General features: G+C 36.0%; 1 protein-coding gene across 1 annotated transcript; it reads right to left on the bottom strand.

Moving 5' to 3' along the window:
- Positions 1-3,764: 3,764 nt before the first annotated feature.
- LOC140157698 (HHIP-like protein 2) lies at positions 3,765-16,318 on the bottom strand. Its single transcript, XM_072180970.1, is given in 9 exon segments — positions 3,765-3,967; positions 7,418-7,530; positions 11,653-11,726; positions 11,827-11,868; positions 11,870-11,903; positions 12,477-12,613; positions 13,474-13,603; positions 14,363-14,691; positions 15,555-16,318. Coding segments are annotated over 9 exon segments (1,500 nt in total). The 5' UTR covers positions 16,133-16,318; the 3' UTR covers positions 3,765-3,904.
- Between the last annotated feature and the right edge of the window lie 631 nt (positions 16,319-16,949).

The raw sequence follows: 16,949 nt of genomic DNA, 5'->3' as shown, positions 1-16,949 counted from the left end.
CAACCTAAACTTCATGAATGGATCACTTTTATTATCGACAATTATCTAACAATCTGTATTAACTAATAACCCAACAAACACAAAACATTTTCAACATCATTCGTAAAAGGTTAGAAAAGGTTGTCAGAAAACGTTTAAATGTCGAGTTATACAAAGGGTAAATAAGGATATAAAACGTTTTCATAACATTTAAAAACATTTTTAGATAACTCACTGCAAATATTCCAACATAATGTTATTTAAGTGTTGAAAAAATATTTCGCAATTATTTTACAAAAACATTTTGAAACAATTTACAAAATCGTTGTCGTGTGTTTTCATCAAAAACGTTTTAAAACGTTTAATGACCTGTATACAACACGACATTTAATGTTATTAAAACGTTTTACCAAACCAAAACCGAGAATATAATCTGTTTAAAACGTTTTAAAAGCGTTTTGTGTTTGCTGGGAATGTGACCCGATCAAGCAACATGACAACAATATCCTGAAGAGTCAGAATTTTCCTGATAAAGAACCCTTTTAATCAGCTTTAATTTGATGTAACTTGTCAACAAAATAAGTTACCTATTGTTCGTGTTTAGCGTAATCGGGTTACCAATATGCACCAGGTACAGACTGTCCAAAACCTTGAACCATAGTCAATTTTTGAGAAACCACAAGTATGCTAAATCAGGGATATCCATGATGAACGCATTCGGTTGAACCACTGTACCAAGCTGCTCCATACCCATTTTTGTACATAGCATGCGGAGATTGCGACACTGTAAATGAGGTGTTTGTCAAACGGGGACACTGAAAACGTGCTCTTCTTGTTTATCCTTATATTAGGGATAACCATCAAAATTTCATGTTGCCCCTATTGCTACAAAAGATCGTTTTCTGGATAGAACTCATCAATAGAAGTATTTTGGTGGTTAAATGGTCAAAATCAGTCAAAAACTTTTCGAATTATGAATTTTCAAAGTTTCCCATTCTGACCGGTCATTGGAACGAAATGAAATGACAAGGTCCAAAAATAGCAATTGGGAGCAAAATCGGCATAAGCATATATATTTACCTTTATATATTTCTTTATTTTAACATATATGCAAACATGAAACAACATATTGTGAAAGTATCAAAGGGGTTTCTTATGAAATGGCACTTTACTAGTCAATGGCATAAATTATTTTTTCAAACCGAGGCATTGAAATCATGCATTTAGAGAACATTTGGCAAAAATCATCCAAGATGGCCGATATGGCACAAAATCAAAATTGCACTAAGTACATGTGAACTTTTTTTTTCACAACCAAAAATGTCAATGTTATTGGGTTTAATATGACCAATTAGTAGGTGTATGCAAAGAAAATCTTAAGTGTCATTGAAGGTCATTGACTCATTCACAACAATAGAGCATACTTTGAATAGAGGTTATCCACAATCATGCTCATGTGTGACTTCTAACAAAAGGTGCTGGTTCCCGTAGTATTCCTTATTCAATACAATTCAATGCATGACCTCGAAGTTAGCTGCATGACTTTCGCGGGCTATTTTGAAACAGTTATGGTTGCACATTCAGGTACTTCTTTTGAAAGTTCTAAACAAGGTATAGCCAGCAGCAAGTTGTAGATGTTATAGGCCTAAATATAAGAAAACGTTTAGGGTTGAAATCAGGTGAACAATACATCAAATGAGCACGAAACTTCACATTTATGTTTAGAAAGGTGTCTTCTTAGCATGATTCGAAAGGAGTATGGAAATTCCAAAGGGAAGCTGGTGATTTAATTTGTAACTCGAGATCTACTTGTTCAATTTATTTTCCTTTTTACAGAGGGTATGATAGAGGTATTACTGGCAACTCTGCCAAATTACAGCTCAGTAGGCCACGTTGTTCACCTGATCTTATTGACATGAATATTTTGTGCCATTCTTGAGCAGTGCTGAACTCAGCCACTGGCAATTAAGCGCACTGTGGCGATGGACCAATTTTGACTCGCACTTACAGGAAAATGAAATAAGTTATGTTGCTGGAATTTGCAAGATAGTTACAAAACATAATTGGCATTAACATCCCCAATTTTTACAGAAAAATTATGAAAAATAAAAGAATGAGCTCAATTTAGAAATGTCTGTGCAAGCAGTGCACAGTTGAGCTCCCTGCATGTCTATGGGAGTGTTCTAATCAAGTTGATGGTTCATTGGTCATCCCTACTTATATCACGATATCAGTCTTTTGTTGCCCACATTTGCACTCACTTGCCCACTGTTTTCAATACGCACCCACGTCCCCGCACCCTCCCTGCCTCCCCATACACACATCGACAACCATTGTCGCCTATTTGGACTAATAAATAAAAGTACATTATAACTAGTCATTTACAAGAAGAGTCATGATGCAGTCATGTCTACAGTAGAATTCATCTCGACCTTTGCAGGACTTAAACCCCATTAAAAGCTATTAAACCAAGATAACACTCATTGAAGCAGCTCAACTGATTAAATCAGATCTTCTCTGGTTGTGCACAAGTGTCTGTTTTACATGTGCGACATCGCAATAAAGCTGGTATTATAGCTTCAGTTGAGTAACCGATTATAAAGGAAACGAAAGGAAACAATGGTATGTGTACCTTTGTTCACGAAATGAGACACTGACCTGCTTTTTGTTAACCAGCATTCTTCAAAATGAGCAACATAATGATTGTTGACTTAACACGGTTTGGAAATAATTTCTTCATATTTTTGGTGTTATCTGTCGTTTACATATCCTTCCTAAAACACAAAAGTGCGACCCTCTCCAAACATCTAAATTAGCTAAAAATTTAGGACATGTTACAAAACTATATTTTCTAGAACCTATTTAGAATAGTTTAAATGTAGCTTGTACCTTTTTTTTGTGGCATCCTTCAGAACGGAGCGGTCCGTTACCAATATAGCTCAATATTTTCGGTCAAATCTCCATTCAATTAACACGGGGAGTTGGCTAGCTATGAGCTAGCTATGCTTTGCCCTCACTCATATTTTACAAAAGTGCGACCATTTCTGAACATCTAACCTAGCTGTAATTTTAGGTCATGTTAGAGAAACATATTTGCTAGAAGTTTGGAGAATAAATTAAATATTGGCTGGTTATTTTTCACACAGTGATGTTAACTAGGCATGTGTCCATTCTTCCAACATACATCATTTGTAGAGGTCACGCGTCAATGGTGAGAGCACTGTGTATTGTGTATAGGAAAACGGACAGTAACTTCAGTATGTAAAAAGGAGCGGTCCACGTTTTTGAAATCCTTGTTTTATATATTACCCCAGGGTAATGTGTAAAACTGGGACCCCAAATTGACCCGTCTTTAGCACTACAAAACGTTTTTAAGAGATCCCTTTTTAGTCCCACGTTTTTGAGGTCCCCGTTTTCCGTTTTACAAACATCCATTATAATCATTGTGCCTTGATCTTTCTCTTTTCAGCCGTTTCAGCTGCCTAAATGACTCGTAAAGACACTGGTGTTCAATGATTAAAGTCGTAACTACCTTACATAATCAGCAGATGCTGAATCCATTAAAACAGAGATCGTTGATTTTGGTCATACAACAAAAAACTTCTTGTGGTGGTCTTCGTTTTCTTTATAATTTATAATGAAGAATTACATCTGAGAGGGGCCAAAAATGTAGATTTTTTAAATTATAGGTAAAATATTCATTTACAGTGGATCAAATACCATAATATAAAAACAAGAAAATACACAAGAAATACAAGATACTTGTCTCACGTTTATTTGACTTTAGTGTCTATAAAAGACATACAATGTTTAAAGAAATACAATGTATATTATTTTAAGGTGGCCTTTCTATTTAAATGGCAAAAGCAAGAGATGAAATCGAACCATCCTCCTTTGAATGGGTAAAATGCGTCTATTTAGAAGACTAGCTTGATATGAGCGGGGTCGTCTCCCTGGCTTCGGTTCCGCCCTGTTTGCATCTGGTAACCTGCAGAGAAAATAATACAATCAAGCATCATCTCCTGATAATTTTTGTGACTAATTTTGCATTTTTCTCAAAAAATAACTAAACACTGGTAACATAATTAAGGAAGGAAGGAAGCCAACAACTTTACTGAAATTTCAGTGATTCAAGATAAGTGGTTCATTATGTTAAGAAATGAGGCACATTCTAGCGGTACCTCTTTTTTTAAAATCATAAATAACGTACCGCTTGTCTTGAGTCACTGAAATTCCAGTTTAGTGACCGGATTCCTTGCCCCTACACTCATAGAAATTGTTCGTTGGCATTACTCACACAGTAAGTTGATGTAAGTCGTTGCGTCAACTTTCCGAGTAATGCCAACGCGTACAATTTTGAGTAACGCTGACTCGATATCATTATGTTGGTCGCACTCATTTGCACTTACTTTATTGAGTTGTTACAACTCAGAAAATGAAACTAGGTTAGCATAATTTTCTAGAGGTGTGATATAGCATACAAAATGTTGCACTGATTACAAAAATAAATATTTGAATACTGCTAATTGTGCAGAAAATGATCCAATTACGTGAATTAAGTAACAAAGTACCAAATTGGAATAACTCAAAACAATAAGTACCAGTAACTTAATATGAACGAGTTACATCAACTTACATGTTGGGTTACAATACCGTAAACGTTCGCCTAATGGCGCTTTTGGATTCTTAGAAATGTGAGAGCGCCATCCTTGTAAAATCCCAACAGCATTAAGGATACGTGTATGTTAAATTGAGCAACCTGGACATAATGCCTCAGAAAAAAATATCGTGACATGACCCAATACTTTAGGTCACTAGGTTAGTTGCTAGAGCAGCAAATGTTTTGGAGTTTCTTCAGGTATTCTTTCTCAAAGTGTCATTGGACTTAATTTGTAAATCGATTCATACGTTATACCATTTTTGGTAAATCTTTTTATAACATTGTAATTTCTTCATATTTTTTAATATTCTTCAGTTCAAAATTACACCCTTCTATTGTCTGACCCGTTAGCTCAGTCGGGAGAGGGTGCGCCTTGAATGGTGAATGGTTCTTGTTCGAATTTTGATTACTGCCCCCACTTTTATGTGAAGAAGGGTCAAGAAATGTTTTTGGATTTTGTCCCCATTTTACGAACGAATATTGTGATTTTTTTTAATTTAATTTTAATTTTCTTATTTTTTAGATAAATAGGCGCTGCGAACAAACGGCAACAAAAACCGCTGACAAAATTTGCTCCACCTGCTACCTATCAATGCGTGATATATTTAACAGTTAAATGACCTTCGAAAAATAGAACGGCCTCAATGTTTCAAATTGTGTAACTACATTACTTTATTCCTTTATGCATTATAAATGATCAGCTATTTTTTCTTTTCTTAAAAGGATCGAACCCAAGTAGATCAGACCATTGGTCATAATCAGACCACGAAGTAGTTACGTAACTCCGTGATGGTATCGGAACCAAGCACTGTTTGTATGGCGATCATTACGATCACGCTATTTTGGTATGCCCTTTTTGTGTACTGATTGTTTCGGTCGTGGTTCATTACTTAAGCGCGTGATCCCGTTGACATAGTAATATTACTTAACTTCGATACCGGGCTTCGATACTGAATAGTTGTTGAGTGCACATAATATGGAAAGCCATTAGGGTATTGTGTGCCTTCCAAAGCGCCTTATAACATGTTCTCATTGTGTTGTGGAATCCTAGCCAGTATTCAATGATAGCTATAGAGGCCTTGCGTATATCGATTGGCTCCAAACAAAGGATTTGAACCGGTTTCTTCCCCGTAATCATGGCGCAGTGCAGTCCATTCAATCAAATGTTGTCATCAACCTATTTGATCGTAGTGCATTTTGTTATGTGTGTGAGACGAACTGTCGCGGTAGATGCAATCATGCTTTTGTTGAATGCATTCGAGTAGTCCGCCATATTTACGGGATGATACGTCATATGCACAGCCTCTATTCAGTTGGTCGTTGTATGATTTTGTTTGTTCACTCATTCAAATTTTATTTATATCATTTGAAGACTGAGCCTATTATGATACATCCTCCGTGGAACAGTTTGAAACAAATATAGCTAGAGATTATTGGGGCAGAGGTTATCTTTTGAATCCTCTTAGAGGGCTATCATTATTTTGGAAGGGGGTCCCAAATTTACAAAAAGTCTGCGTCAATAAAATTGCGCACCCCCTATTTCGGCAACAAAAATTTTATGATCCCAAACCCCAAAATTGTATTGAAATCAGTCTTTTTGAATAAAATAACACACTTTCTGTGGTCATCGTGTGACTCACATTTTGGTCATAAAACATTTTATGACCCCCTCCTATTATTCTTTCCAAGACTTTATGACCCCCGTATATTTGGGACCCCCCCTTCGAATAAAATGATATACCTCTTATGACCACTGATGCATAGGCAAGGACACTCGCGCGAATTGAAAGACTTGTCGCACGCGACAGTTCGTCTCACACACATAAGAAATGTCTATACAATCAAATAGGTTCATTACATCATTTGATTGAATGGATTGAGTTACCCTAAAATGAAACGATAAAAACAAAGAATCATGAAAAAAGACACATACAAGATAAAATAATAAAATTATATAAACAATGTTAAAGATAAAATCAAGAAAATAGAGAATAAAATGTCCTCAAATAAAAAAAAAACATTGACAGACATCATAATCTGTCAGAAATTACTGCATGAGATTCGAACCATCAATCTTCTCCACAAGTTCTATTTATCCTCGCACTATAGTCTAATGCTCTGCTCACTGGGCCACAAACGTATCAGGTGAATGATTACCGCATTATCATGAACAAGTTTGTTCGATCTTGTTGTATGTGTCGATAGATTTCACCCTTTAACTACACGTACCCTTAATGATCAGTGATAATAGTCGGCTTTTACAGGGATGGCGCTCTCTCATTTCCATGAACTCTATAGCGCCATTAGGCGAACGTTTACGGTAACTCAACTAATTGGTTCTTTGAACCTTGTTTATTTTTCTAAGTTCCTGAACTTGAATTCAGAAGTTGGCATTACTTAAAAAGTTGACGCAACGACTTACATCAACTTTTAAGTAATGCCAACAAAGTTGATTAGTTGACGGAACTTTTGAGCTTTTTCAGCATTTTTAAGTTCGGATAACTAAAATGAATTTTGTTTTGGCACTATTTTTGAGTTGTCCAAACTTACTCCTTTTGAATTGCGCCAACAAGGCGAACAAGTCATTTCTATGAGTGTATAATATTCATAACTTTTGTTACCAGTGTGTTATTATTTTTTTGAGAAAAATGCAAAAATAGTAACAAATTTATCAAAGGGGCGTAGTAGCACCTTTAAAGCTTACTTCAATAAAACGATGTCCGAACAAAGAAAGTTTACCAGTGATTACCGTGGAAATGAACAGCTTTCTACTCATACCTTCTTTTCCGTCTTATACGTCCTCTTATAAAGTACAATCACAATAGCTACGATGAAAACAATGAAACTCGTCAACAGTGCCCCTGCCCTGATCGATAGGATAAAGTCAGTATCTGAATTTGAAAATGGAGAAAAATGAGAAAGGTGACAGAATATTTTTTTCTGCAACATACGCCTGAAATTGTATTTAACATAACATAACAATAAGTATTTATATATGCGCCTTTGCCTAGGGATTCAAGGCGCAAGAGAAAAGAAAAGAAAAAAAATCAAAAATACAAAAAGCAATGGCAGCAAAATTTACGGAAATAAGTGAGTTTTGATCAATGACTTAAATGAGTCCACGCTGATGGCATTCTTGATTGTAGATGGTAAGCCATTCCAAAACCTTGGGGAAGTCACTGATGAAAAGGCTCAATCCCCAGCACATTTCCTGGTGCGAGGAATGATAAAATTAACACTCTCACTGGACCTAGTACTCATACCATGTATGGAGCTCTTGATCATGAGACAGTTGGAAATGTACTGAGGAGAGAGGCCATTCAGGGACACAAGCGAGAGTGTCTTGAACTTGATTCTCTCATAAACTGGTAGCCAATGAAGATCTCTTAAGAGTGGGCTTACATGATCAGACTTGGGCTTACGATATAATCAGCTTGGCACATTTGTTCTGTAAAAAAGTCTGGAGAGATCTTTCTGTGTTATTCCATTGAGCAAAATGTTACGGTAATCAAGACGTGAGAGAATGAGGGTTGTGAAAGTATTGTGACAAGTATTGAAATCCAAATATGGACGAATTCTGTTGATGTTTCTAATGAGCCCATTGACTGATTTACAAAGTTGGGTGATGTGAGCAGACACACACATTTGACGATCAAAAACAACCCCAAGGTTACGAACAGAAGTGGATGGGAAAATCTCTACACCATCAAGAATAAGGCTAGCATTGGCAATGTTTTGGCATGTATGGAGCTCTTGATCATGAGACAGTTGGAAATGTACTGAGGAGAGAGGCCATTCAGGGACTTGTACACAAGCGAGAGTGTCTTGAACTTGATTCTCTCATAGACTGGTAGCCAATGAAGATATGTTAAGAGTGGGCTTACATGATCAAACTTGGGCTTACGATATATCAGCTTCGCACATTTGTTCTGTAGTTGGGTGATGTGAGCAGACACACACATTTGACGATAAAAAAAACCAAGGTTACGAACAGAAGTGGATGGGAAAATCTCTACACCATCAAGAATAAGGCTAGCATTGGCAATGTTTTTAAAATGATGGGGAGATGCTGCCAGAAAAAAGTCTTTTCTTGATTTAGTTTGAGCTTGTTTTCAATCATCCAGGTCTGTATGTCTGTAACACATCTAGAGAGCTTCCATAGTGCACACACAACATCACCAGGAATTGTAGGATCTACCACCAAATAAATCTGGGTATCATCAGCATATGTTGACGTAAGATTCTCCCAACAACATTAGTATAATACACAAAGCCCAATGGCCCGGTTACAGATCCTTGAGGTAGGCCATACTACAAATGTAAATCTTTAGAATAAGTACCTGATACCAGTATTCTAAATGATCTATTATCAAGATATGGGCAATACCATATGGGCTATACCATAGGCAGAACCTCCAATACCAAAGTCATCTCTGAGCCTATGAATTAAAATTGTGTGGTCCACCGTATCAAATGCTGCTAAGAGATCTAACATCAACAACAAGACAACCTTTTGGTCATCCAATCCACGCAAGATGTCATTTTGGACAGAGACTCAGGCCGTTTCAGTACTGTGTTGCCCTCTGTAGGCAGACTGCATAGGCTCAGAAAGGTTATTGGTATCAGTGTGATGAGTTATCTGAGATGAGGCACATTTTTCAAGAACATTGGATGTAAATTGCAGATCATTAAAGATCAGGTAATGCTTGAGATCATTATTGTTCAAAGATGTTTTTTTAGAACAGGGGCAATAATGGATATTTTCAGATCATCGGGGAACACACCAGATGTCAAAGAAATGTTAACAATTCTACACAATGTGGGAAGCAGGACATCAATATGCTGCTTTACCAGCCAAGTGGGCATAGGATCAAGGGCACATGACTTACTGGGACACTTGTTAATGACATTTAGAAGTTCTTCACTTGACACGTTCCTGAATGCTGAAAATGAACATACTTTCGGCTTGTTCATTTCATTACCCATCTTAGGTCTATTAGATGTCATATTATCAACCTCATTTCGGATCTTTTTTTACCTTACCAACAAAGAATTTGCCAAAATCATTAGCAAGATTTGCAGGCGAGTTTGTTTCAGATACTGCTGATTAATTGGTTCTTACCAAGTAATTCATTTACAGTTTTATACATGTCCTTAACATTACCATTGTTGGTCTTTCACTATAATAGCGTTTCTTGGCCTCACGTATCACATCTATGACATTCTGCTTCCCAAAACGTTTTCGACATCATTCGTAAAAGGTTATAAAAGGTTGTCAGAAAACGTTTAAATGTCGGGTTATATAAAGGGTACATTAATGGTATAAAACGTTTTCATAACATTAAATAACATTTGTTGGTAATTTACTGCAGAGCAAACACAAATGTTTTACAGAAAACATTTAAATGTCGGGTTATATAAAGGGTATAAAAACGTTTTAATAACATTCCAAAAACATTTTTGAAAACTTGGTACAAATCACATTCTAAACAGAATGTTATTTTGGGGTTGAAAAAATGTTTGCCCAAAATATTTACAATAACGTTTTTAAAATGTTTTCACGACCTTTATATAACCCGACATTTAAATGTTATTAAAACGTTTTGTAAAAACATTTTAAGAACATTTCTGTTTTTGCTAGGTGCAAATATTTTAACATAAAGTTATTTAAGTGTTGACAAAATATTTGGCCAAAAATGTTTGCAAAAATAGTTTACAATGACATTTCGAAAACAGAATGTTATTTTAGGGTTGAAAAAATGCTTGCCCAAAATATTTACAATAACGTTTTTAAAATGTTTTCACGACCTTTATATAACCCGACATTTAAATGTTATTAAAACGTTTTGTAAAAAACATTTTCAGAACATTTCTGTGTTTGCTGGGTGCAAATATTTTAACATAAAGTTATTTAAGTGTTGACAAAATATTTGGCCAAAAATGTTTGCAAAAATAGTTTACAATGACATTTCGAAAACATTAAAAAAATATTGTTGTAGTGTGTTTTCATACAAAACGTTTTAAACGATTTCACGACCTTTATATAACCCGACATTTTAATGTTATTAAAACGTTTTACCTAAACCAAAACCCAAAATATAACTTATTTAAAACGTTTTAAAAACGTTTTTGTGTTTGCTGGGTTAGCTTCAACGTATTCACTGTGGTTAGCATCTGATTCCAGTTTCCTCCATTTCCTCTCCTTCTGACGCCGCTTTCTTCTGGCTTCAACAACTTTCTCATCATACCAGGCAGGACGATGTTTTACCCTACGAGTCTTTGTGGAAACAGGGGCATGAAAGTCTAAGACCTCAGTGCATGCTTTGCTATAATCCCCAAGCAAGTCATTAACACTATCATACTCTTTATTCATGATGTTTTTCATTCTTGCATCAAGATCACTGGAGAACTCAGCATGATCAATGAGCTTGAATTTGCGGAAAGTGAAAGTGATCTCCTCAGCAGCTGGTTTGGGTAAATCAAGGACAAAGTTGATCATAAAATGGTCCTTATGAGAAATCTTTGTCAATCCTATACCTCTTAGCAATGTCATCCTGTCTGGTGACAACTAAATCAAGAGTATTCCCACTTCTGTGGGTAGGCCCAGTTACATGCTGAATTAGACCAGTTGATGCAAGTGGTTAAGAATTGATTAACATTAGACTTGCCCTGCTGATTACAGTGAATATTAAAGTCACCTACTAGACGGATCTTCCCAGGTAATAGGTATTTCTTAACCATTTTAGAAATTAAAAATATGGTTTGATAGGGCGTCATCATTTCAATGTGTGTGTATGAAAACGTTCAAATATGCAAACTTTCCCATCATTACGCCCGCATTGCTATTACATTTGAAGGAATTTGTGTTAATACTTTTTGACTCGTCGCAAGGGCGCGTGATTTTTTTGGAAAACCGAAGGAGGCAGCGAATTTAGAATTCATCCTACGAAAATCACAGCAAATAAAAGACAAATTAAATGAGACAAGTAATTACTATAAAATTATAGTCTTACCATGTTGACCTTCAACTTTGTCACTGCTACTTTGGTGAAGTGGCGCCTTTTTATTTACATCATAATGACTTCCTCTGAAAAACAACATATTAAACGAAATCGTTTGTAAAAATGAAATAACATGAAAACTTGCTGCAGTAAATATAACACAAGACAAATCTAGTTGACACTCACCCATTGGGATCCACTATTCTAAAGACTATGCCGCCAGGATGACCTGGCACGATCAGTGGTCAGTATGTACACTTCGCCTATATTAATTGTTCAATGAAAAGACCTAAATATTACTCTCGTTAACAGACTGCAATACTAGTGGTACAATAAGTTTACAATCACCTCAGATCTGTGACATCAAGATATTTGTACTTTCTGAAGTTAAAACCATATTGCAACATTTTTATAATTTTATTTTCCACAAAATGATAGATTTCACTGTTGTTAACTATTAATTTTAAGCCAAGCAATGGAGGTAAAAGCCCGGGGTATAAAGCAAAGAAAACTGCTAATGTTAGCAATGCGTGTCACTCTGTCAATCGTAATCGAGGTCGGTCCTTTTGATGTGTTATGACCATCCCGTACGCCATGTACATATAGTGTTATCTGCGATATTTCAATAATTAAACGACGGGACATATCGTTTTAAAGGCATGGTATCTATAGGAGCTTACAGGATATGTACATTACATTCATGGAAAAATCAGAATTTAGACATAACAACTGCTACAAAAGCAACATATCCTGCAACATGCATTGTCTTGGAATGCTCCCAAATTTCTCTTATGGGAGCAAAAGATGGCACAAATTTGTTTTGGAGTAGTAGGTACCTGCTTCGTCTTCTCCAAATGCCAGAATATGGATAGGGTATGTATTAACAAGTCCATCTTTACAGACGTCATCGCTACCGTAACATATGTCTTCACTGATCCATTTGTTTTCATTCTCGGTTAATGTAAACATTCTCCTGAAATTAGTTTAAAAACAGTTTATATAGCGATATTAATATCCATGCATATGTAATATATTATGAATTCACACATAATCAATCATAGAGTAGGTTACAGGTCCCTTAAATTGTAAAAGAGTAACCAACAAATCTGGATTTGTAAAGTGTTGCAGCAAGCTCAACATTTTATGGTAAAACATAATCATGATAATTGAATTAACCAAGGACCAGACCAGTGTAAAAACATTGTGATATATCAGGACATGGTCTCCCAAGGTCATACTTAAAAACACATATGTAGGCTAATGGGCAGAATTGGCCTGGTCAACAATTCTTCCTCTTTAAAGCAAACTGTCAACATTTGACAAATAATTGCTTTAAACGAAGGTAAAGTAGCAGTAATGTGGGTCACTTACTGCTCCCAACTTTATAACAAAATGCTAAACTGGTCATCTCAGAGACATAAAGAATTGAACTTGTCGGTAAATCCCATAATTCATTTGACGTCACGCCGATGTGCACATCGTTTAGCGAACATTGTTACTGCATATTTCAAAGCCGTGAAGTGCCCAGTAAAAATGTGCGCATCAGCGTGACGACATCTCAAGTCTTAACTGCAAAGAATTACCCAAATTCCTTCTGGGACTCAAGCTATTACGGAGGGTTAGTCAGAGGGACATGTAACATAATGCTTGCATGAACCTACTGTAACAATAATATTAATAAACATAACACAAATTTGGAGTCTAAAACCGAAGAGTGGGAAATCCACCAAATTGGATCATGGCGTATAGTAGAACAAACAGGCGAATTTGTGGCAAAAGCTAATACGCCTGCATACACAAACGCTTGGAGGAGAGGACAAGGAGAGGACGTACCCATTAACATAATCACCAAAAACATATTTTCCCAGCAGGCTAGATGACTGGCGCCCTCTGTAAACATAACCACCAGTAATTGATCTCCCAACAGTATGATCGTAGACATGTACTGGAAGAATTTCATTTTCTGAAAAAATAAAACAAATAAATAAATGATGACTCTCCCACAAACGGAGTAGAAAAGTACATTGGCTACTAAGTAAGCGTTAATATTTCAAGTTGATTGAATGTGTCATTCAAGTTATGTTATGTTTGACGAGCCATTCAAATCCTCCATTTTCCGTGATGATAATAGTACAGAGTAGCTGAAAATTACATTGCTGAACAGCAAGTGGAAGTCGAAATTTTACAAACTATAATAACTATTGCTTTGCTATAAGAGTTAAACATTTACAAGTAATTACAAGTTGCGACAACTACAGATTGAAAAATATCTGTTTGCTCATAACTACTGCTAGAAAAATCTTTAGAGTTTGCATCGGAAATCTTATAAAGTCACCTAATTCTGTTACCAACAAAGAGAAGGAGTTTGGTAACACAGGCTATTGCCAAGAAGATGTGACATCACAAAAATCACTCCTCATGGCATAATTCATGCTCTGTATTGGCTTCAATGGGTTTATCAGTTTTTGCCATCTGGGTATTGTGTTCTTGTAATAATTGATCACTTCTGATGCCAAAGTTCCCAACGTTCTATTAACATTTTATTTCACAAAATTATACCTGAACATTTTGTACCCAGCACAATCTAAGGCCACTTAAGTACAAGTACATTGGAGTTAAAGATGATGATCTCATGTGCTAGTGTGAATGTTTCAATGTAACAGTGTACGATACGTTTGCCGTTTGCATACGTTGCTCAAGTGGTTAAACAACATAAACTTACCCAGATTGTGACACAAATTGACATCAAAGCACTCATAACCTTCTTTTCCTCTCCATCCATAATTGCCTCCATTCACAATAATATCCACCTCTTCAAATTTATCCTCTCCAACATCGCCACATAATATGCGCCCCCTATCTTTACCAGTTACCATATCACCTCTATCCATAGAGCAACGCCACATGTTGCGGGCACCATAGGCATATATTTCATGTCGTTTGACTCGTTCATCTTCGTTGACGAATGGGTTGTCAGGTGGTATGGCGTATTGTTTTTCACCATCTTGTTTGTCAATGTCAATTCGAATAACTTTGGCCAATAGTGTCGTGCTGGAATATAATAAATCAATAGATCAAAAGAGGATCGTGGCGAAGTGGCTAAAGTCTCTAATTCTGACACGAGAGGACCACGGTTCAATTTCCGGTGAAGACAAATTAAAAACAAATCTGCTCTCCTCTCCATTACTGCATTTGAATTGTGAAGTAGGTACAATGGATGACAAGTACCTCGTAGTCAGTGGTTGACAATGACCCCGGGCATCATGGGAGAACAGTGTGTGACAAAGAATGGTTCAAAAAGGTTCAATAAGAAATATTAGAAAAAAAAGTATTCCTCACTGTTAAATCCGAAGACGAAACTCTCAGTAGAAAGTTCTGAAATGTATCAATGACAATCAAAAGACTTTCATACCTAACTGTCAAAAATTTGACAAGTAATATTTATTGCCTGAGACGAAGGCACTTTCTGGAAGGCTGGACTGAACAACTGTCACATTTGATGTAACTAAATAATAATTTGTTGGGCAGGAAAAACCCATGTGATTTTGACCCCTGAACATGTTTAAAACAAAACTGGCAACATGTTAAATAGGAGGTTTTGCTTTGGGGCCAATGACACATAGGATGTTTTTCCTGCCTAAATTCTTCATCTGTGTCACCTACTAACCCCTACTACCCTCCTGGTTATATGCCAAATTGGTAAAGTGGACGTCCCATAAAGAGTGATAATTAATTCATTTAGAAACTCACGCTGTCAACATGGTAAAACAGAATTGGTTGCAATAAAAAGGAATTGTATCTTAACTTCGTGTATTTTCAATCCTTGATGGAGAAATCATTATTTTTAGCAAAGAGAACCAATGACTAAAACAAAATAAACACAAGTGATGTTACAACAGTTAAAAAAAAATTACAGATTTTGTCCATTTCCAATCTCTCCATGTTGATCACCACCACCTCCGCCGTCTCCCAAGAAAGCATACAAATATTTATCTGTGCCAAATAATAGTTGACCTCCATTATGGTTCGCTTCCGGTTCTTCGACTTCCAAAATTATACGCTCACTGTTGTCATCAACTTTATTACCATTTTCAGCTAAAGTTGTGAATTCTGAAATCCGTACTTTGAAGCCAGATTTGCTCGATACAGTGTAATAGACATAAAGCTTGCGATTTTGTGAATGTTGAGGATGAAAAGCTAAACCTAAGAATCCGCGCTCATCGGCACTGTCAGGATCAACAAGAACATGATCTTGAAGATCAAGAAATGGTTGCTCTATTTTAGTCTTGTCGTTTAAAAAAACGTACACTACACCAATTTGTTCTGCAATAAATAGTCTTTGAGTCCCGTCGTTTGCAGAAATGGCTAAAATTGGATCTCGTAACCCGGAAGCAAATTCCTCAAAACATATGCATCCTGGTATCTCTTGCGTCTGCGTAGATTGAATTACGGTGAGTAAAATGGTGAACAATTGAAAAACAATTCTATCCATGGTTCTTCGTGCAACTATCGTCAAAATGTTTAGATAAATAATAATCACTGAGTGATGGCTTCCAATAATTGATCGGCTTTAAAATCAGTTTGGCGTAGTATACTCGGGAGTATACTAGTAACGTGACAACAGCATACTATTATACACAAACACTAAAATTACATGTATTACCTTCAGCGGCATTGCTGTATTATTTTGTTCTCCCATACCATACCAAGCGGAATACAATGACCATATGAACTTCAACCGAGGTTACGTACATACAGATTTTAATCACGCTTCGCTTGTTCCGTTCTTGTTTTTCTTCACTAACCACTCGGGGTCAGCAAACCATAGTAGGCCTGCTAAATGCAATGTATTTTTGACAACTTTAAAAATGCACTGTAAAACAACAAAACGTTTCATTTACCAAGTATCTTTTTAAACACATCCATTTCCACTCTTACGTATGACTTTATAAAACTGCCAAGTGTTCACCGGTCACTACTTCAAGTAGGCTATTCAATGTATAGCCATGTCCGTTTCTTTTGAAGAAATAAATTGTATCTACAGATTCATTTCGGTACGTAATATTTGTTGTCGTACCGCTCATATGATAAATCAGCTAAATTTATATAATTATGGTTGTTCTTGCAGCTTTCTTTTACATTTATACTGTGTCACATAGACAAGAAATACAAAAAAAAAGGAAATCAAAAATCGTTCAAAAACACAACAACAAATAAACAAACAAACGCAATGCAATGAAACTGAAACGGTTTTCTATTTTACAGTACTTTTTTAACGTCGTTAAATTTAACAAAATGCATTGTATTTT

Source organism: Amphiura filiformis, chromosome 1, assembly GCF_039555335.1.
Source record: "Amphiura filiformis chromosome 1, Afil_fr2py, whole genome shotgun sequence".
Lineage (NCBI taxonomy): Eukaryota > Metazoa > Echinodermata > Ophiuroidea > Amphilepidida > Amphiuridae > Amphiura > Amphiura filiformis.
This window is presented reverse-complemented; position numbering and strand designations above follow the sequence as displayed.